The sequence below is a fragment of the Quercus lobata genome, chromosome 12 (assembly GCF_001633185.2).
Source record: "Quercus lobata isolate SW786 chromosome 12, ValleyOak3.0 Primary Assembly, whole genome shotgun sequence".
Taxonomy (NCBI): domain Eukaryota; kingdom Viridiplantae; phylum Streptophyta; class Magnoliopsida; order Fagales; family Fagaceae; genus Quercus; species Quercus lobata.
The window spans coordinates 12096727-12120584 of NC_044915.1; the positions used below are offsets into that span (position 1 = coordinate 12096727).

A 23858-nucleotide genomic window follows, 5' to 3' on the forward strand; every position below is an offset into this window, starting at 1 on the left:
TTTGTTTTTCAACATGGATCATTTACAGATTTTAATTCTTTACATAAAGGTTATGCTTCTTGCTTCAAGGGAAGCAACAAACCAGGCTTAAATCGTTTTCTTTTTCCAATTTTGGTAGCCTTCCTATATAGTTTGAAGTTTTGATGCACGTAAGTGTTACACAGAGAAGGTGATTCAAATTAAATTTACTTAAGGAGATGAAGAGCAGGACAGGTAAAAAAATGATGCTGTGGTTGACTACAATAAGAGAACAAAAAAAAAAAAAAATGCACAACTTCACCATTAAAATTCAGCTGAACCAGGCGTCCGAGGGAAAGGGATTGTGTCTCTTATATTCTCTATTCCTGTAGCAAATTGCACAAGCCTTTCAAAGCCCAATCCAAATCCCGCATGAGGAACTGGCAAACAAGAGATGAAAGTACACCATTACAACAAAGCATAGAAGTAACTACCTTTTAAAAAGAAATGGTGTATATTCTTCTTTAACCATTTTTTAACCCTATAAAATTTAAGTCTGTCAACAGTGTCATGAATAAGAGCTGTAACTATAATATTATTCTCGCTCTTCAACTGCACTAGTTAGTTGAGATTTCTTATGATCAGAGCTCAGATTGTCTGCCCATGTGATCCAAATAAAAATGTACTTGCTTATTTGGACTACATTAGGTGTATGTCTGCAGCAAAGTGAGAAACATTAATAAAGCAGCCTAGCCACGCTTCTCTTAATTTTCTATTGCAGCCAAACAAATGCACCCACTTTCCTTTCTGCTCTCATTCCCAAATAATGAATCTTGTATGTGGTTCTTCCACAGATGAGACTCTTTAGGTCATGCAAATGGCAGTAATATGACAGAGGATCCACCACCATTAGCAAAACCACACCTCTAGATTGCCCCGAATAAATTATGTTTCATTTTCAACTTAAAGAGAAAGTGCATCAATATAAGAAGTCACCAACATAAAGAGAATTTCTCAATTTTAAACAGAAGAATTCCTGACCTGAACCATAACGACGCAAATCAAGATACCACCAGTAGGTATCCTTATCCAGCTTTAAGTCATCCAAGCGAGTTTCCAAATATTCAAGCCTTTCTTCCCTTTGGCTTCCACCAATAAGTTCACCAACCTGACAAAGATATTCAATAACAATGCTGACAACAACAAAAAATTTCAAACAAAGATATTCAACAAGGATAACACCAACAAAATTCATATAAGCACAGCAAAGACAGAAGACTTACTTAAGCTCAATCACCATTTTTCACATTTCAAGATTGATGTAGAAAATAAAATATAATTGCTAACATAAAATCACATGGTACAAACCTCACCTAGCTGTCACCTGGATGCCTTGACCACATTGCTTGCTGTTCACAAAGCATTCATGGGTTTGTACTAAAAACTGTTATTTGTCTTACTGATTGATTTTACATATAGCACTTTTATGCCCCAAACACCTAAACATATATCATATAAAGGGAGACTTGTAATGTGAAGAAGGCTAATAAGACACATCAATAAAGCCTTGGTTCACCTTCTCCAATCAACTTTAAATGGAGACAACTTTTTATTTTTTTTATTTATATATATATATATATATATAACTAATGGTTAAATCATTTACGGGAAAAAGTGCAAAACACTCATGACCTTATGGTTAAAATTCGCCTAACCATCTCCAATCCTAATATGAAATTTTAAACCCTTAAGGTTAGGGAAATGACCAAATTGGTCATTCTGTCTCACTTACATTAATTGGGGTGGACAGAAAGTGATTCATTTTTAACAAAAAAATCATTTTAGAGTAAAAATTTCATAAAAATTAATTTGAATTTTTTTCTTATTCCTCTTTTCTGATAAGTAACAAAGAATCTTTTATTAAGAATTAAGAAAGCTCAAAAGATAGAGCTCCATAAAGAATTAAAAACGTAGGCTTAAATGATCTGTGACCTCAACTAAAATATTAAAAGAAACCCCCCCAACATAGTATACCACTCAAATATGACATGCAAAAACTACACTCAAGGTCAACAAAAAGATTTCTCCCCAACCTCAAATGTTCATCTATTTCACTCCCTCCAAATCACCCACATAAGACTCAGGGTTCACAACCCATGTTATACCATTCATGTTTGTCCCATACAACCCTTTCCTCCAACAACAATATACATCAATCACTTTTTGAGGAATCACCCACTGCATCCCAAAAACTGAAAAATCAGAGGACCAAAAATTTTGAGCAACTGAATATTGAAGCAGAAGATGATGCCTTGATTTGCTGTTGACCTTATGACCAACAGTATATAGGTAAATTTGTCTATAGTCAAAATTCTATTCAACACTGTTGTCCTTGAAAAGAATGACACATTTTTTTAGGAATCTCCATGAAAAAAACCTCCTGCTAGAATTTCTCAAATGTTCATAATAAGATCGAGCACTAAATTCACCATTGCTATTCAGAAGCAATCTCACAGTCAGTGCGTCCAGCAAAGGGAGGTTTGGAATATACCAAATCCATTAGAGAATCGTTTTTACCAAATATGAGAAAAATCCATTATAGAAACTTCTCCCTTTCAAATCTCATGCCAATAGCCTATTATCTTCCGAGCATAACAGCATCACATGAGTCCATATCCTTTTGGTAAAAAAACGTCTAACATTTGGTGGTTGGAAAAGAACTTGGATGAACAAAGAAAATAATTAATCATGTAACATACCTCTCAATCAGTTTAAGTTCTATAGTGACATCTACCATTGTTGGCCTTCTGTATGGATCTTCCTCTGTACATGTCAAGGCAAGGTCCAATACAGCTTGTAATTGTTGCTCTAAAATATTGGTACATGCAGCCAACAGTCCATCCACCAAAATGTTAACCATGACGCCACCCACATTGCCCCAAACAGATCAAACCTCCACTTCTATCAGCTGAAAACCCCATTCGCAAAAAACCCAAAATCCTACTGCTACCACCAGACCAAAACTGCGGGGCATACCCACACCAAATCGCCATGGCTAGGCCCCACCAATGAGTCAACCCTTGAAGAATCAACTATGGGGTAAAAGTTGGGGTTGATTTGGATTTTGGAATGGGTTGGATTGATGGTGACAAGATTGGGTAATGGACTTGTATGGAATTATGGTGGTGATTGAGTGGCAACAAGAGAGAAAATAAAAAGAAAGGGGAAAAAATCAAATGAATTTTTCACTAAATTTTATTTGAAATAATTATTTTATTCAGCATGTCCAGTCCAGCTCGGAATTTTCACAGAACTAATTGGGTCATTTCTCATGCCTTAGGGCTCTAAAATTTCAAATTAGAATATCAGGGGGTCAGTTTGACTTTAACTGTAAATTCATGGGTGTTTTTTCATTTTTTTTCCATAATTTAAAACTAAATATTTATAATGTACCCCTTTTTCACTAGGCAAATACTCACGCACCCTAGGGATTTGAACCCCATCCCCACCCTCATCCACCACCCCATACAATTTAAGGGGGTAGGGTGCCATTTGGCCCCAAAGGCCACTAGCATTTTTTTTGTACATTATATCCTTAAAAGAGGGTAAAATAATCTCTAGTCCCTATATTTTTTAGAAGTCCTTATACTGTTTTTCCTATGCAAAGAGAATCCACATACTTTTTTTGATAGGCAAAGAGAGTCCATATACTTTTTTTGATAGATAATAAGAATTTTATTGATGGAAAAGAACAATGTGTTTACGATTGTAAACTCACTGCCCCTTGAAACAAATACAAACAAATCATAAGGAAAGACTAATAGAGATAAGGAAATCAGACAAGGAACTACAATGCGTGAGCCCCCAAATACTAGACCACTCAAACAAAGTCCTAGCAAGCAAGGTCTTCAACCCATAACATAACAATATCCTAGCAAACATAACAATATCCTAGAATATAGACGGCTCTGTCTTTTCAATTATCTAAAAATAATTGAGGGAGACTTCTTATATGCAAAAGATCCTTGTTTCATTGTACTGAAAGTGCGAAATAAGATAGGTTATAATTATTGAAAGTGTGCATTTAACAACAAAGAAAATAGAAATGTTTATTTATTGATAGGTAAATAAAACACATACACCTGTGCAAGATTGAACCTATGACCACACCCTCTATCCTTTTTATCTTATGGGGGGAGAAGATGACAAATTCTCCAAGAACAATGGGCTGGTGGTTTTTTTCCTGGGAGTAGTTCAAGAATATACTATTTTCACATGCTGAAGTACAGTAATTTTTTAATTTAGAGAATTTTTATCAGAAAAGTGAAAAGGGTCAAACCTCAACAGCACCGGAAGTATTATGCCTAATCCAAAGGCTCGTACAAATAAAAGATTTGTGGTCAAGGGGAGAGAGAGAGAGAGAGAGAGAGCATTCTATTTTAGAAAGTACATTCACAAAGATTATTTTCTTGAATCAGTAGCTGTTGCTAGAAAATAACACAGCATATCAGCTACAGAAGCATCAAACATTTAAGCCTCAATATTCTATTCTTTGTAAATTTGAAACTTGAAAGACTACTTGTTTAAAAAGTACCAATAAATCGCAAGTCACAACTTTTAGACTGAATCTAACTTTTTTAAATTAACAATAGGAATAAAATGGGAAATTTGGTAATTACCCGAGGAACCAACATATCCATTGCTGCAACAGTCTTTCCATCGTCATTTTGCCGCATATAGAATGCTTTAATCTCCTGAGATTTGACATCAAATAACTTCAAAGTATTAGATCCAGCTATGGAAATAAACCTCAGCTTGCCTAGTGAAGCGTGGAAGAGGAAAGAGTGGAAGAAAGTGGGAGGGCTAATGCCTTAGGATAGTCTCTTATTATAACAGGGCATCCACCATATGCCTCTTCAGTTATGTATCGTTCATGCTCACTCTGCAAATCACATCCCCACTTCACCTGGAAAGAAAAAATAAAAATAAAAAAGAAGGATTTGAAATAAAAGATTCAGAACTACACAGCAGATAATTAAAGCACTGTGAAAGCCATATAGTGAGAAATAACAAAATGTTGCAGCGGAGAACATTAACAACAGATTTAATATATATATATATATATATAACTAAACAAATAATCTTCTTAGGTTTTCCTAGTGAAGCGTCATCTTATTAAATTGTGCTAGGTTCTCCTGCAATGAGTGATCCTTTCAGCATTCAGAGAGAGAGGAGATCTTTCATCATTCATATGCCTCAAGCAGCATATTTCCAAAGATCAGAAAGTAACGATCCAATGATGAAGCTAAGTAGTACTGCACACCCTTTGATTCAAATATCAAGTTCTTATTGTAATACATTAAAGCAAGTTATGTATAATGCAAGACATAAGGAGCAAATTTGGTTGAAGCATAAGTCTATGACAACTTTCTATCACTATTTAAGGTTTGGTAGTAAATAAATATCTTCCAACTCAACAGGATAGAAAAAGGAATTGTTGCAGTAGTAGCACAAATATTTCCAGCAGAAAACAACAAATTACAAGTTACTAAAGACTGCCCTTGCAGCTAACGAATTTTAGGTCAAATGGGATTTCCTAGTGTTTCCAATAGAGATGTCTTCCCCACTTAAATGTATCCACACACACACACACACACACACACACACACACACACACAAAAAAAAAGCCCTTGCAAATTTGTAGTAAGTTAATTCTGACTTAAAAGACACAATCAATACAGAAACAGTCAGTCTGAGACATTGAAGTTGCTTCCTTTAGTGAGGTGAAAAAAAGGAGAACAAAATACAATTGATTTGATCAAATAAGCTTTGTAACATTCTTTAAATTTATCATGACAAGTCCATCCAGGAGCAATAATACTTTACAAGGTATAACCTGGCAGAGTAAATGGATTTCAACGGATTTATCATGGGGGGAGTTCGTAAATTCTTCATCGAGTCAAAAATTTTTCATTTAGTTTTAGAGGAAGGGGGTCGTTATTTCATGTTAAGGATTTTTGAGAGGGGCAAATTCTTTATGAGATCAGTCTATATGGGCAAGAATGCAGCACAATGGCTGATGTCTAACATAGAACACCTTGTTATTGGGGTGAGTTCCAAACAGTTTTTTAATCTTAGAGAAGGTGACACAGCTTTTACTCTCCAATGGAGTTCCAACTCTGCTGGTCAGTTCTTGCTGTTGACTGAGCTCAAAGCTAGTGGGTCTAGGAGGTCGATTATTATACCGGAAGGTAAAGAGAGACATGGTTGGAGGGCTTTTGGTCTTGAACTAAGAAAACTGCTGAACCCTTCTCAATATGCAGTGGGAGGAAATGGATTTCCCAAATTCATTCCTCAGGTGCATAGGTATAACTTGGAGGTTGTAGGTTCTAGAACTTTTGCTGATGTTGTGCAAGGCTTACATGGAAGAACAGAGGAAAGGAAGCAACCAAAGCAACTAGGAGCCACTGCCAAAAGGAAGTTACCACAGATAGGGGACGAGAAGATGGGAGTGAATCTGAGAATCTCTAGTGTAAAAGAGGGGGATTTACCCGTGGTGAAATCTGACAGGATGGAGGTGGTGGGAGGAGCTAGGAGGGAGCTTTGCTCTTATGAGGTGGCAGAGGTTGGTGATCAAAACCTGGCAGACACTAGGCTACGTTTCCCTAGTATTAATTTGAATTCAAAAGATTTTGATATGGGGAAGAAGAGTGATGCTAGGAGATCTTGTTGGTCTGGGAGAGGTCTTGTCGTGGAGGTTGATGTGATGGGGAGGAGGCGGGTTTTCTGGGATAGAAAGAAAGGGGGAGATACGAAGTGCAGAGGGGATTCACGTGTTTCTGGTATTGATACTTCTAAGGCTTTTAAATGGGTTCAACGGAGCTCTAAACAGGCTGTAGTTAAGCCTTTTATGGGCCTTGGAACAAGCCCAGAGCTGACCGACACTAGTGAGGGTCCTTTTTCAGGCCCACGACTTGTTGAAGTGGGCAAGAGCTCTTGGGCTGGTGAAGGAGCTTTAGCCCAGATCCTATTGGAAGCTGATTTAGAGATAGGGGTGTCGGGCCAGTGCACGTCGTCTTCCGTTGAGCCCTCGCTAGCATCAGGTGAGGCCGATGTCTTCACCGATACCAGCTCCGGCGAGCCCACGCCGATACAGGGTAAGGACGACGGTCCTTTCTGCGCCGGTACATGCTCCGATGAGCTCGCAGTGGCTCAGGAAAAGGCCGATGGCCCTATCTCCGCCGGAAACAGCCCGGTCCTACCTTCGTTTTTACTGGGCAAGGCCGACGACTCCTTCTTTGTCGGAACTAGCTCCGATGAGTCCATGTCGACACCGGGTAAGTCAAATAACTTGCTTCCGTGGTCACCGGTTGAGGGTTTTTTATCTGTTTTTCTTCTGAGCTTATCGTGGGCTGGACTTTTGGTTTTGGGTGACTATGAGGGGGACGAAGGTGGCTTGGACAACAATGCCGTCTTGCCGAAAGCTGCCCTTGAATTTGAGCAACCCAGTTCAGCGGAGTTACCCACGATGGCATTGAGTGTTGTCCCTGGGGCGTGTGCTTTGGTGGAGGAAGGTTCGAATTTTTCTGATATGGGTTTGGGTGGTGAGGATAGTTCACCTATTCCTCTGTTGGCTATCACTCCCTGTGGGTTACCTCTGTAAGATGAGCTGAACCGTAATAACCAGGCAGTGGAGTGTGTGGATACTCAGGATACTTCTAGATGGGTGAAGAATAGGCTCCCTGGTTTTAGTAAACTGGTGGGGCTGCCTTTGTGCCGTCATGAGAAGTTATGCATTGCTTTGTTACAAAAGATTGAGAGGAAGACGGAGGCTGCCAAAGTGCTAAACAGGAAAGTTACAGAATCTAGAAAAGCGGTTTTCTATAAGGATAAGGGGAAGAGAGAGGTGAGGAACTTGCAGTCTTCGGTTAACTACGATGGTAGGTAGTGGTTGGCTGCTGAGCTTCTTTTCAGCCGGGGACTTCATGTCTTTATGCATTTAAAAATTCTCTCTTGGAATGTTAGGGGGCTGAATGACTGTCGGAAACGTTTGATAGTGAAGAATTGTTTGCGTGACTGGAAGTGTGATGTTATATGCCTTCAAGAAACTAAACTTACTGGTATGGACAGACAGATGGTAGGTAATTTGTGGAGCTGTCCTTATGTGGATTGGGTGGCTTTGGATGCTGTCCAGACGGTCGGAGGGGTTGTGATGATGTGGGATAGAAGGGTTTTAGAGAGGACGGAGGTTTTGGTGGGCTCTTTCTCTGTGTCTATTCAGTGGCAAGGGGTGGGGGACGGCTTCAGTTGGGCGTGTTTGGGGGTTTATGGCCCAATTGATAACAATGCGAGGGGGTTAATGTGGGACGAGTTGGTTGGTGTTCAGCATTACTGGAATGTCCCTTGGTGTTGCATTGGGGATTTCAATATTGTCCGCTTCCCTAGTGAACGGTTGGGTAATTCTCGTCTTACTCCGGCTATGGAACTTTTTTCGGAGTTCATTGAGAATCTTAATTTGATAGATTTGCCTTTGGAGGGAGGGAGCTTTACTTGGTCTAGCGGGTCAGAGAGGCCTTCGATGTCCTGGATAGACAGAGTTTTTGGTGTCTCATGATTGGGAGGAGCAATATCCGGATGTGACCCAACGGATTCTCCCTCGTCCTGTTTCAGACCATTTTCCAATTCTAGTGGAGGTAGGGGAAATGGCGAGGGGGAAAAGTCCGTTTAGGTTTGAGAATATGTGGCTTAAGACGGATGGGTTTACCGATAGAGTTCAGTCTTGGTGGAGTCGGCATTCTTTCTCTGGCACTCCTAGTTTTGTGTTTGCCAAAAAGTTGAAGGCTTTGAAAGAGAACATCGTTCAGTGGAACCGTTTGGAGTTTGGTCATGTTGGTCGCAAAAAGACTCATTTATTAGAGACTTTGAAATTGTTAGATGTCAAGGAAGGGGAGATTGGCCTCTCAGAGGCAGAGATTTGTGAGAGAGCTGTGGTGAGATCTAAAGTGGAAAATCTTCTCTCTCTAGAAGAAATCTCTTGGAGACAGAAATCAAGGATGCTATGGATTAAGGAAGGAGATAATAATACTAAATTCTTCTATAAGGTGGCTAATGCCCGTAGAAGGTTTAATCATCTGAGTTTTTTGGAGGTGGACGGGGTGATTTATGAGGAGAAATCTGAGGTGGCTGCTCAGGTAGAAAATTTTTATAAAAATTTGTACCAGGAGTCAGAGGAGTGGAGGCCTTTTGTGGAAGGCTTGGAGTTTCATCAGCTAGATGGGTTGCAGAGGGGTTGGCTTGAAAGGAGGTTCGAGCAGGAGGAGATTCTTCTAGCTGTTAATGAGCTGGCTGGAGATAAAGCTCCAGGTCCTGATGGCTTCTCTATGGCTTTTTTTCACCATTGCTGGAGAGTGGTGGAAAGGGATGTTCTAGCAGTTTTTGAGGAATTTTATCAGCAAAGTAAGTTTGAGATATCTTTGAACGCTACCTTTATTGCTCTTATTCCCAAGAAAAACGATGCTTCTAATATTCGAGATTTCCGGCCTATCAGCCTGGTGGGGAGCTTGTACAAGATCTTGTCTAAGGTTTTGGCAAATTGAATGAAACGGGTCTTAGATCAATTAATCTCTGAGTCTCAAAATAGTTTTGTGGGAGGCAGACAGATTCTTGACTCAGTTCTTATTGCTAATGAGTGTGTTGATAGTCGTGTCAAGAGTAAGATTCCGGGGGTTATTTGTAAGCTAGACATTGAGAAAACTTACGATCATGTGAATTGGGAGGCTCTTCTAGATCTTTTAAAGAGAATGGGCTTTGGGGAGAAGTGGTGTAGTTGGATTCGCACTTGTATTTCAACTGTCCAGTTCTCTATTTTGATTAATGGGGCACCAGCTGACTTTTTTGGGAGCACGAGGGGCCTAAGACAAGGGGATCCGCTATCTCCTATGTTGTTTTTAGTTATGATGGAGGTCTTAAGTAGGATGATGAAAAGAGTTGAAAGTGCTGGCTTGATCAGGGGTTTTCAGGCTATAGGCAGACGAGGTGTAGGGGAGTGTGTCTCGCATCTTTTGTTTGCGGATGATACTATTCTTTTCTGTGATGCGGATGTGGAGCAGATCCTTCATGTGCGAATGCTTCTCCTTTGTTTCCAGGCTGTCACAGGTTTGAAGGTTAATGTCTTGAAGAGCGAGTTAGTTCCTATAGGGGAGGTTAACAATATTCATGCTTTGGCAGAGATTCTGGGCTGCCGGATTGGGTCTTTGCCTATGACCTATCTTGGTATGCCGTTGGGGGCTTCCCATAAGTCCCCTTCTATTTGGAATCCTATATTGGAAAAAATTAGTCGGAAGTTGGCCGAGTGGAAGAAGTTGTATTTGTCAAAAGGTGGTAGACTGACGCTGATTAAGAGTATGCTTTCCAACCTTCCTACTTACTATTTATCCCTTTTTACCATCCCTTCGCATGTGGCTAATAAGATTGAGAAGATTCAGAGGGACTTCTTGTGGGGGGATTCCAAGCTTCATTTGGTGGGGTGGGATAAGGTGTGTACTCCTAAGGCTAATGGTGGTTTGGGAATAAGGAAGTTAACTACGTTTAACAAAGCTTTACTAGGAAAATGGCTATGGCGGATTGGGGTTGAGGAGACTTGTTTTTGGAGGAGGGTGGTGGCTCTGAAGTTTGGGGAAGAGTGGGGGGGTTGGTCTTCCAAACTGGGCAGGGGTGTTCATGGGTGTGGTTTATGGAGAAGTATCCGAAAAGGTTGGGAGGTGTTTAGCAAACACATCCGGTTTGAGGTAGGGGTGGGGGATAGAGTGAAGCTTTGGACGGACTAGTGGTGTGGGGACTCACCACTCCATCTATCTTTCCCGATAGTGTACGGGATTGCTTCTAATAGAGAGGCATCGGTGGCCTCATCTCTTGAACGTTTGGGGACCGATGCTCGGAGAAGTTGGAAGGTTCTTTTACTTAGAAATCCAAATGATTGGGAGACGGGTGTGGTGGATGATTTCCTTCAAACCCTGGGTTCTAACTTACCTCAATATGAGCAAGGAGACCGCATGATTTGGAAATTGTCAAAGAAAGGGGTTTTTGACATCCGCTCGTTCTACAATAAGCTTCAAAGCTCCCTGCCTATTACTTTTCCTTGGAAAGGTATTTGGAAGGCTAAGGCTCCTACTCACGCCTCCTTCTTTGTTTGGATTGCGGCTTGGGAGAAGATTCTTACAGGGGATATTTTGCGGTGTAGAGGATTCGATTTTGTTGATTGGTGCATTTTGTGCCGTTGTAATGGGGAGTCGGCGAATCATTTGCTTCTCCATTGTGACAAAGCTTATCTGTTGTGGAGCTTGGTTTTTAGATCCTTTGGGATTTCTTGGGTTTTGCCAAGATCGGTTGCAGATATGCTTTTCGGTTGGTGGAATTGGTTTGGAAAGCACTCTTTTGGCGTTTGGAATCTAGCTCCGTTGTGCCTAATATGGTGTATTTGGAGGGAGCGTAATTGGCGTACTTTTGAGGATAGGGACAAGTCTGATGACCAGTTGCTCGCTTACTTTAGTGGCTCTCTTTTTGATTGGTCTAGGGTTTGGGGACTCACCTCTAGTGATTCTATCCCTATGTTCCTTAGTTCTCTTCTCTGTAATTAATTTGCTTTTTGTTGTTTCCGTTTGTTTTCTTCCTTTTTCTTTTTCTTCACTCTTTTTGTTTGTTTCCTTCTCTGTATTCTCTGTTCTGCCTTGTGTTTTCATGAGGTAGCTTTTAATATATATCTTTCTTACTTATCAAAAAAAAAAAAAAAAAAAAATTCTGCCTTTGAACACAGTTAAGTGAATTTGCAATAGTATGGGAATAGTTTAAATAGCAAGACTAATAGGTAGTACCGGGAATTCAAACTTCTTATTTGCTCTTAGTAGAAGTTCAATTGCATCAGTGTAAGTCAACTGCACAAATTCTTTCTCAGCCACATCCTGTTTATCAGACAAAATTATTTGCACAAAATCAGGATGCGAGATAATATTTGTGCAGATCAGATAAGAAAAATAAGGAGTGAGGAAACGGGGGGTTTAAGGATTGAATACACAAAGGAAAGGATTAAGAATAAGTTACACTTAGAGTTCATACATTCAACCGATCAACAATTCCTTTCTCGATCCAAGTATTGAAAAAATCCATGTCTTCCTTGCAATTTTCGAGGACATATCTCACCTTCAAGCATAAAATGAAAGTACATGTTACTCTAAAATCTGACAAGAAGGATGCCTCACAAGAACTATCTACTGTCTGCACGCATAAGCTTGCCAGAATATAGTCTAATTTAATAATAATGTTGAATTGGCAATAGTTATGAAAGATAACATACTACGTACTGGAGATAAGCAGTTGCACAAGCCATGTCATCATTCAGATCAGCAAATGCAAGTTCAGGTTCAATCATCTTAAGCAAGGAGAAAAAGAATTTGTAAGACATACTGTTCCAAAATACATAAAACAGGAAGAACTACATTGAAATGAAAGAGCAAACAACACATACCCAAAACTCAGCCAAGTGCCTAGAAGTGTTAGAATTTTCTGCTCGAAATGTGGGACCAAATGTATACACCTGGTCAAAGTTATTTATAATTTGTTCATTGCCAAATGGATATTAAGAATAAGAACAAGCATGAGAGGAAAAGATTTACATCAGAAAGAGCAGTAGCATAGGTTTCAGCATTAAGTTGGCCTGAGACAGTCAAAAATGCTGGTTTCCCGAAAAAGTCCTGAGACAAAAAATAACATGAAAATCAATCAAGTAAGTGCAGGAGCATCTAAGCCTAAAGCTAGTCTAGCCCATAGCTATTACAAGACTAGTATTTTATTTCCCCGCATTATGTTTTGTCATTACTATGTCTATAGTACTTTAAAAGGTCACGTCACTAGAATGAAACTTTTAATGAAATTGAATAGGATCTAATTTCTCTATGAAATATGAAAGGCTAGGATTCTAGGGTAACTAAAAGCTAATATAAATAATCTCTTTCGAGTCATTTTGGGCAGCAATTTCTCATCTAATTTAAGAAATTTCAGATCTGAATAATTTTGGAGCTCTTTTGAGCCTAGAAATTGATATTCTATTATCTGAAATTCAATCCAATTATCTTCTCATTGCTATAATCTTGTTTTATTGCTGGGATTTCTTCCTAAACTCTCTGTAATTGCCAATTTACTTGAAATGTGGTACTTTTGGCTGGATCATATAAGGTCTACACTAGATCTACGTTCTCCTTACTGCATCACAAGTGGACCACATATTTGCATAGACTATTTTCCCAAAAAAATGGTTACGCTTGTTACAATCTTAGAAAGAAAAACAGACAATCTTGAACGCCAAAAAATCATTTCAACCTTAATATATGATACAATATAAAGAATGCCTGAAGATTCAAAGTTCAAACATGGTTCTTTGAGCAGGTTACCATGCACATTACAACCAAGAATTAAAAATCCATGCAAAAATCACTAAATTGCTATTCACAAGTAACTTGAAAAGAGTTTGGAAATGAATCTGACTCACCTTTGACCAATCAATTAGCCCATCCTTTGTCTTTGGAACAGCATCCACAGGAGAATCAACAACTTCTCCAGAGCTTGGTATCTGTTAATTAAACAAAGATTATATATTTACAGAAGCACAGAGAGGTTTAGAGCACAATTAAATGAAATGGCAGCGTTATAAGATCAAATTTTACTCCTAATAAATAATGGTCTTGCTTACAATAAGCTGAAATAATACCTTGCACCAGGATGTTTTATTCAAAATTCTAACTATGTATAAAATTATTAAACAATGTCTCCACAGAAAGACGCTAGCAAACAAGTAAATGAGGAAGCAAAGTACACAAATTAGGCTTAGAATAAGAAATTGTCCTCTTGACAAACATGCTTCATGTTAGGCTTGCATACAATAGGCTGAAATAATACATTGCACCAGGATGTTTTATTCAAAATTCTAACTATGTATAAAATTATTAAACAATGACTCCACAGAAAGACGCTAGCAAACAAGTAAATGAGGAAGCAAAGTACACGAATTAGGCTTCTTATTGTCCTCCTGACAAACAAGCTTCATGTTACCTATCATGAGTAACATAAAGGGAGGGGAAACTAAGAATAGGTGAACTTAAGGTCATACTGACTTGTCCACAAGCCTCTTGGCTTGTTGACAAACATGCTTAATGTTAGGCTCGCATACAATAGGCTGAAATAATACATTGCACCAGGATGTTTTATTCAAAATTCTAACTATGTATAAAATTATTAAACAACATCTCCACAGAAAGACATTAGCAAACAAGTAAATGAGGAAGCAAAGTACACGAATTAGGCTTAAAAGAAGAAACTGTCCTCTTGACAAACAAGCTTCATGTTACCTATCATGAGTAACATAAAGGGAGGGGAAACTAAGAATAGCTGAACTTACTGACTTGTCCACAAGCCTCTTGGCTCAGCACAGCAGACCCCTCTGGTTCCCCATAGAGGGAATCCGGGTTCGAACCATGGGCTCCCTCTGGGATGTCCCAAATTACCAAAAGCATATATTGAATTTATTTTTTCAGCTTTACAAAAAGAATAAACTTTATTTAAAAAACAAATATAATGCCTTATAAAAACATAAAATGCAATAAACATTACTATATAGGAGAAATTATTTTAAGCAACAGTGCATACCAAAGTAGTTACACAAAACTGCTCACCCGCTCCTTCACAATCTGAAGCTGTAATAATAGGACTTGAAACCCAGACAAACCCATTTTCTTGGAAAAATTTATGCGTTGCAAAGGCCAATGCATTCCTCACCCTTGCAACCTAAAACCAGCACATACCAATACACAAGAAGACATAACTCAAAAGAAAAAAGCAACATCATTGCTTTGAAGGAAAAAACAAAAAAAAAAAAAACAAAAACAAAAACAAAAAGCCGGGACTTGACATGAAATCATTTGCTACAAAATAGCAAACAATGGTAAACAAGAAGCAAAACCATACCGCACCAAAAGTATTTGTTCTCGGACGGAGATGAGCTTTTGTTCTCAAAAATTCTCTGCTGACCCTTTTCTTTTGGATTGGATAGGAAGGATCACTCTTCCCAACCTAAAGACAGGACATTCATATGTCAATGCAAATTTTTTGACAAACCAGCTCCTAGAAGCATACAATTTACCTTTTATATATATATATATATATATATAACTCAATTGTTACAATAACTGCAGGAGGGGGGAATTGAAACTCTGGTTCTTCTCATAAAGGAGACCAAGCAATGCCACTAAGCTACAAAGCTCTTGGCCGAAGCATACAATATATTTGTTTTACCCAACACCTATTTTTTCCTAATCTCTCAGTCATATAGATTGTTTTCAAGGATGGACACCACTTCTCTGCTTTTTTCTTTATTCTGAAGTTTAAAATTTCCCCTCTTCACTTTGCTATGTTCAGAGATCAGAGAGGATATACATTAATGTGTAACTAATACAAGTGGGATACACAGAAGAATTAGCATGGCAGAATTGGGTAAAACATTTTATTCAATATAAAAATGAAGGCAAGAAACGCTAATGAGCTTTGGCTCAAATGGTACTTTTTCCATAAGAATTGATAGTGGGTAAGTTCCTGGGATCAAAACCAACTGACTGTATGTATGACTTACCAATCCAATAAAAGAAAAACGAAGGTAACAAATCACCATCAAGATGACAGAAAGCTTTTCCAAACTTATAATCCACAGCACAACACACATAGCTGGAGGAAATTAGATGACAACAGTGTTTTTAGTTAGATCCAGGTTCAATACAATCAATTCTTCTCTTTGATGTAGCAACACTAGGACTAATTTTCACATGATATGAATGTCCAGCATTAAAAATTTAACAGGAACAACCTAATGGCCAAGAATATGTCCAAAATATGTATGAATCAGACAAAGAAGACAATAAGAGCAATAGAGGCCCAACATAATATTTTGACGCACAGTCTTTGGAGATTCAAATGTTCAGATGCTTCAAATAGAGAACCATCAACAAGGCACACTACACATGAAATAGTTACCTTTTTCTCCCCCCACCCCACAAAGCATATGAAAAGTTTCTAAACTTACCTGAAGACATAAATTTCATCATGAGTTATACTTAAAAGCAAAAGTACAAGGCTTTAGGAGACAGAAACATGTGAGCCAAATCCTAACCGTCCTTTTTTCTCTTTCGATTTTCACACACGCACGCACATGAATGCTCCCACAAACATATAATGTATGGGCATGCTAAATATCAAATTGTGAATTATTGCAGGTTTTTTAAGTAAAAGTACAAAAGATTTCATTGCAAGCACATATGTAGTAGGACGACACTATGACATTGCAAAGGTGCCGCAGTTTCCCTAATTAAGAATGACAAGAAATACTAACCACTACAATTTTCTTGACCTTCAATTCCACCTTTTGCTTTGAACCTTGGCTGGGCACCAATGTCCCTTGCACCCATATTGATGCACCAGTTGTTATCAATCCAGCTTCGACCTATCAATTAGCTCCAGAGCTTGAAAACAGATATAATGAAAACTAGCTATGCCAGGGATGATATGCATAAATCAGGATAAACACATATCTAATAAATAATTTTATACTCTAGCAACAAAAATGAAATTCAAAAAAAGGGAGAATACTTGCTTTGCACAGTATAGATTATGTACAAACAATATAATTTAGTGTTTTAAGAGGCATTCTTCAGGCTGTCATAATAGCAATTCAATTTCAGAACACATTGAGGCTTTGAAAATTCAAAATTTAGCCCAAAGTCTAATTGAAGAAACACTTCACGAAACAATCATAGGTACACATTGCAAATATTTTTACACATAGCATGTCTTGAACTCACGATCTCACCCACCACCTAGCACTTGCAAGGGGAGGAGGTGCCAGTTGAGCTAATGCTTGTTGGCATCTTTTTCATGCCCTTACACCACTCATAGCCATTACCTCTTCTAACAAATCTTATAGTTTTTATTTTAAGAAAGGAATTTATTTCTTTTGTTAGTGCTTGTGGCTAGTTTTTTTTTTATCAATGTGAATAGTAAATTTTTAATTCGTGTTTCTCTCCTCTCTTTCTTTTCTTTTCTTTTCTTTTTTTTTTCTTGGGGGGTAGGGGGTTCTGATGTAGGACCGTTAAGAAGTTCAGCACTATACTAGGTTTCTTGATGAATTCTTGAATAAGGATTATTGTTTAAGAGTTTAGGTTAGAAAAAGTACGAATGTTGACGGCTGTTTGGGGGCTGAAACAGGGGATAAACAGAAAATAACATAAATAAAACACTAGTCAAGGTTCCTTGGCATCACACCTCCGAGAAGTTTGCATCACACAAACAAAGCTTAAAATAAGCTGCTGAATTTTATTAATCAAAAATATTCTGAAATAACATGACTAAAAAACGACTTGGACTCTAAATAACCTATTCCTAGAAGGAATAGAAATACTAATAATAATTAAATAAAAGACTTAATAATTCGTAAACATAAAATAAAACTCATGGGCCTTTGGTACGGCCAAGGACAGCCCTTTCCAGATTTCTGGAAATTACCAAACTGCCCTTATTCTAATAGAACTTAATTAAAACTGATCCAGCAGCTTCTCAACTTAAAAGACTCAATACTAATAATTAAAATGACCTATCAAAGGTGCTAAAAAGGTCCAACATTAAAACTAGACCACAATTCTTGAATCTTTGTATATTTAATTTTCTTTTTCCTTGAGCTCTTCCTTGTCCTCATCAGGTTCTTTTTCAATTCATCGTACACCCTCTTCTCACACCATAGATGACCCTTCTATTGGATCCCTCTACTCCCTTTTTATATAACAAAAATTATTCATCTAAAATTTCGCTAAAAAAATGCAAGCTTGTAATCTTTTCATGTGATTTTATGTTTATGTCAGATTATGTAGATATTTATTTGCTTTATCAATGAATTGAACCAAGTTATATAAATCTTGCTGATGACAATAACTTTTTTGGAAAAAAAAAAAAAATCAAGTACAAAAAGAAAACTGAAACCCTGTATAATATATGTAAATCAAGTAAGCAAAGAAATATAATATATCTAGATGTTAATAAACTTAGAAGATTCTTCCCGATTCATCTAATAACAATGTTTATGTGTACTCTTTTTCGTCTAATAATTGTCACGGAATTTTTACAGTTTTTACCATTTCCCAAATTCAGATATTAATAGTAACAAATTATTGTTTAGACAACAATTCTAAAAGAATCAATTTATAAATTTCATCCACGTAAACACATACACTCACATGCATTTTGCTCACATACATACCTGATCATAACCTTCAGCATCTGAGTCTATCACACATTGCATGTTTGAAAGGCAGGAACCATCATTGACCTATATATCACAATTAACACGTCTTCACATTAATAAACTATACATTCAGTTTATAAAATAAAAAATAAAAAAAGACTATTACTTCAGCTTAGTATAGTATAATCTATCTCTGATTTCATTTCCTTTTCCCACATTTTCTCGTGAACCAAACAGAGCCTCTGATTATAACTAAAATTACACAATGACTGTTGTTACTACCTCAATGAACGTAACACTGCTTTGAACCCGAAGAGTCCGGACCCAGCCTGTCACGACCAGGGTCTGCCCGACCCGGCCCAATCCTTCATCAGGACCGTGCTTTATATCCGAAACTCTCAACTTCTTCCTGAACTCTCCGATTTTCTCTCCCGCCTCGCCTCTCCACTTTTCGGAGAATTCCGGTTTCGTCTTCTCTACGGCTTCGCCGGATTGGAGAGTTCCGGAGACAATAGTAGAGAAGAATCTCCGGCGAGGGAGGACCACTCCGGCGCCGGCAAATGGGGGTGGCCGGAGAAGAAATGGCGGGAAGGGGAGTGAGTTGGGGTTTGGTTTTGTTTTGGAGTAGAGTGAGAGATAGCGAAGGGCTGAGTAGGGTTTAAGGCGGAGAGGGGTGGCTGGTGCTATAGCAGCAGCCATTGGCTTTGGGTTTTTCCTGGTCGTGCTAGCTCCTAGTGCCCACTAGCGATAAAACAGAATATAGGGACTCGCTTATATCCGTTGCGGGTGCTTATTTTTCTCCTTTTTCCATGGGCAAAAATAAAAATGAAAGTAAAAAACAAAGCACACCTCCAAAAAATAATAAAAAACCGAATATATTACACTATTCTTCCTCCTAAATGTTATCTTCACAATATTTTTATAATAAATCTAAATAGTAGGTTATTATTAGTTATTATGAGTAGGTAAAAAAGTAATTTAAGTTATAGATTCAAATTAGAACCAATAACAACTTACCATAAGTGATTTATTGTGAAAAATATTATAGATTTTTTAGAGAGTTTCAACTTATAGCGTCTGCTCCTGATGATTACTCTTTATCATTAGATCAAGACACCAATCAGTTTCTGGTGTAAGTAGGGATTGAACTCCAGATCTTTTATTCAACCATCAGAGACTTAACCAGTTAAGCTAACTGGAACCCACAAAAAATATTATAGATTTAACACTTCCTTAACATAAAAGAAAAATAAAAAAACAATCTCTAATTTTAAGGATAACAATGTAATTTAGTTGATATTTAAAAGAAAAAAAAAAAATTAGGTTGGAAATGAACTGAAATTTGTCAATGTTGAATATTTGAACTCGACTGGATAACAAAAGTTAAATGTCTAAGCGCAATTTGAAGTTCAAATTAGAACCAAGTCTATAAATAATGTTCAAACTTTCATATCAAATAATAAAAAAATGTTCAAACTCAAGCATGTCAAAATGTTCAAACTTGAGCTTAATATCAAGCTTAAACTTGAGCTCAATATCAAACTCATATTAAACATATTATTAAGCTCATTTGGTTTGGACAATTGCTCCTAACTCTCAATTAATTGAAAGCTTTTAGTAAGATATAAGTTTATTTTTCAAACTCATGTCAAGCTTATTACCAATCTATAAACGAGCTTAAGCTCAAATTGTTTTATTTTTTTTTTATCAAGCCTTATTATTCATGAACATGTTCATGGTTTTTATTTTTTGGCCTTAACTCATTTATTAAACAATTCTTAAACTATGGATCAAATTTGACTTATTTATAAATAAACAAAATGAATGGTTTTATTAAACTAAGTCTGAGTTGTTCGTGAATGATTTGATTCATTTACATTTCATTGCCACGTATTTAAAAAATCGTCTCATTTTCTAATAAAAAAGAGAAAACCAAAACATTTTTTTTGAATAGGCACGTCTCAAAGCTCAAAGCAAATTTGAGTCTCAAAACAAATATAAATCCTGAGAGAGGTCTCAACAGTGTTAAAGAAGCAACACCGCAAGTTAAGGCTTTTTTACAAGAAACGTTGCAAGCTCCACGGTCGCATTCCAAAACTCCCACACGAAGCGAATACAATAACATCATTTTAAGAGTGAAACACTTTGTTGGTTTTGGCTTTAATATTGAAATCAATAAGGATGCAGGGTTTTGATGGTAGGGAGAGACGAGTTTCTAGTTTCAAGTTTATGTTCTCCCAAATAATTTCATTTGAGAGCAACTGTTTCTTGGTATTGTGTTTACGACAAATATATTGAGACTTACTATTATACATACAACTCTGTATCCTACTGATAGCTAATTGTAATTTGAATAGTTTATCAATTTGTATTATATTTACTGGTTCAAATATGCATTTTTTTATACATCTAGTTGAGTAGGGGGATTTGAAGTTTTAAACCCTAGATGTTCGTTGGAAACCCCAAAAGGTGCCAAATAGTTAAGCAATAAGGCTTTTGGCAAGAAAATGAAAGAAAATAAATGGGATTGAGTTTTTTTATTTTTATTTTTTTAAACAACTATAAAACCCAAACTATATTATTAGTTAGCTAAGGTTTGAAACTATTTTGGTTTCTAACAAATCGAGTCCAGAGGACTCGATTTTCCTATTGCGCCAACAGCTAAGCTGGACAAAGTGTCCACGTAGGCCTGAAATCGAGTACAAAATACTTCATTTTTGTTCATGGAACTCGAGCCCAAAGGACTCAATTTTTGTTCATGGAACTTGAGCCCAAAGGACTCGGTTTTTGTTAATGGAAATCAAGCCCAAAGGGCTCATTTTTTGTTCATGGAACTCGAGCCCATAGGACATTTTGTTCAGCCACGTCACCCAACTTAAACACGAGCAAATATTTACACTCCCACACACCTCACAACAGTCACTCACACTCAAACCCACACCGGTCCTATCTCTCACTCTTCAAACCCAAACATCGGTCGTCACTCTCACTTTGCCTCGTGCCGCACCACTCCGAGTCTCAAACCCACACCGGTCCTCACAACAGATCACTCACACTCAAACCCCACACCGATCCTCACAGTCTCTCTCTCACTCTTCCAACCCAAATACATTCAAACCCAAACACCAGTCCTCACTCTCACTCAAACCTCGCGCTGCGCCACTCTAAGTCTCAAAACCCACACCGGTCCTCACAACAGATCACTCACCAGTCCTCACAGTCTCTCTCACTCTTCAAACCCAAACCCAAACACCGGTCCTCAATCTCTCACTCTTCAAACCCTCACTCTCACTCTTCAAACATCGTGCCATTCTAATTCCTCTCACTCTCACTCTTCAAACCTCGTGCCAACTGCTCAACCTCGTCACTCTTCAAACCCTCACTCTCACTCAAACCTTGCGCCGCGCCACTGCTCAACCTCACTCTTCAAACCTCGCACCACTGCTCAACCTCAATCTGAAGGTAGGTACCCCTTCTTAATCTACTTGCTTTGATTAGATCTAAATAATTTTTTTATTTATTAATGCTCCAGATGTATTTCTTTTTTCTGGGTTTGCTTTAGATACATCATATATGTGTTCTTGTTACACTATAGGCTTTTTTTTTTGGCTTGAAATTTTGTAGTGTTAATTACGTTTCATTGGAAATGGAAAAAATCCACCTAATGAAAGTGGTCCCAAGTGATTGTAGATAGGCATTCATAACAAAACCATTTTGATTATGATGAGCCTATAGTGGAGGTGTGAATGTGATGAGGGGAGTATCAGTATCATGTTGCAATGGAAGTTGGTGGGCATTCATATATCAATATACTCTCTCTCTGAAAGCTATACTTTTTAGGTGGCTTAGAATCTTGTATATTATGAGTGCCAAGAAATGGAATGGGATTTCAAATAGAATAATTGTAATTACCTTTTAAGTAATGCACTTTATTGGGTTATTGTTTAGTAACAATTGATATGGACAATATTTTAGGGTTCTACACACTATTTTTGTAAGAAAAGTATGATTATGAAATACTACCAAATTCAGAAAGTTAACTTGGCTTGTTAGTGGAGAAATATATTGATTAGTTTTTAAAAAGTTTCAACCATTAAAATGATGTACTAAATCTGAAATCTTCATCGTAAATAATATTTTCGTAATCAATACATTTTTTTGTTTATTGGTCATGGATGATTTTCTATTGGCATGCATTTGTACTTGATAGATTTTGTCACACAAATAGTGAACAGAATTATATGTTTGCATATGGTGATAGTCTTCCTATTATTGTTGTTATGATCATCTATATTAAAATCATAGTTGAAATTTCCTGTACAGATTGTTATGAAAACCAAAAAATTGTAATGTTCTGATAATAAGCTCTGCCTCATTCCCCTTGTGAGATCATGAAGGAGGTTAAGGTTGTGGGTTTAAGAGTAAAACCCACTGAATTTGTGTAACTTATCAGTTATCAAAAAAATTAAAAGTTATCCTTTTTATTTTATTAATCCATTATGCTAAATTTGAATGGTATGCTTGTACTATGGTTCATCATTTGCACATGAAAGAGTTTTGTACAAAGTTATGTACAGTTGTTATTTATTTTTTATTTTTATGGTGGTCATACTCTGATTTCAAGGACCACTCCATCTTGATTCAAGTATTTACTCATATGAAAAGGCAACTTATTTTATGACAATGTTACCACAAACTACTATTATTTATGACACCCCAACAGCATGTGGGGTGTCAAGAATATTGTAAAGAAAATGAAAAAGGATTTTGAATGCTTCTGCAAGCTTAATAAGCAACGTTCTTGATTTGTTAGAGCATTGCTCTAATTTCTCAGAATACATTTGAATGAAAATAGAGAAATGTAGAAGGCTTAATTAATTTAGCTCATACTGAGTTTTTGACAGCATATTGAGTTTTTTATATGTATCTTTATTCCCTGTGATTGATTGTCATACTTATTGTTTGTGCAAGAAATTAGGTTATACATTGATATTACTCTTGACTTCCTAAACTTCGTGCAGTATGGTTGTCGTTGCTACTGAGATCCCTGATGAGTTCGGTCTTGGTCCCATGGAGGATTCAGTGTTAAGGTTTCTAAAAGAACATCGATCATGCGCTGTTTGGGAAGGTGAGGTAAAATTAAAACCGATCCCCTGCTGAATATTCTCTTCTTATCCTTTTACATTATGTTGATTTTTTTTTTCCTTTTCTAAAATTCTAAGTTTGTCAATGGTATTACTAGCTTTGAATGTATAGTCATGCCCATTAGTTGGGTTGAGTTAGATTGGTTGACTGTTGCACACCCTTACATAAAGGTTATACTTAGATAATTAAAGACATTGAATTGTGAGAACCAGAGAGAATCAAATTTTGATGTATGTATTCGTTGTAAACATGGTGGGTAATGGGTTGGATTGCTATTATGGCAATGTTTATACTAACATGCACGGCATAAGTAGTAGGATAAACGGCTAAAACAAATGTATCAAGTGCATTGCATCCTTTTATTTTTCTCCCGTTGTTGTTTTTTTTTTTTTTTTGGGATGATATTTTAATTTCCCTTGATAACCAC

The 23858-nt window shown here is 37.3% G+C and overlaps 1 protein-coding gene across 1 annotated transcript; it reads right to left on the reverse strand.

Annotated features, from left to right (window-relative positions):
• Positions 1-28: 28 nt before the first annotated feature.
• Positions 29-19051, reverse strand: LOC115971252 (asparagine--tRNA ligase, chloroplastic/mitochondrial). Its single transcript, XM_031091039.1, has 15 exons — positions 18569-19051; positions 18302-18370; positions 16385-16495; positions 14971-15075; positions 14653-14790; positions 13499-13579; positions 12627-12704; positions 12479-12547; positions 12308-12382; positions 12070-12153; positions 11829-11915; positions 4829-4924; positions 4638-4712; positions 1000-1126; positions 29-398 (listed from the first exon to the last, which is right to left on the reverse strand). Exons 1-15 carry the CDS (start codon positions 18983-18985, stop codon positions 283-285), a joined length of 1728 nt encoding a protein of 575 aa, XP_030946899.1. The 5' UTR covers positions 18986-19051; the 3' UTR covers positions 29-282.
• Between the last annotated feature and the right edge of the window lie 4807 nt (positions 19052-23858).

Coding starts and splice junctions, on each gene's coding strand:
- LOC115971252 (XM_031091039.1), bottom strand. CDS start 18,985: ATGGCTGCTGCTATAGCACCAGCCACCCCTCTCCGCCTTAAACCCTAC. Junction 15,076..16,384: donor AGGTCAAGAAAATTGTAGTG/GTTAGTATTTCT, acceptor TCCTGTCTTTAG/GTTGGGAAGAGTGATCCTTC. Junction 1,127..4,637: donor TGGATATGTTGGTTCCTCGG/GTAATTACCAAA, acceptor TATCTTTGTCAG/GTTGGTGAACTTATTGGTGG.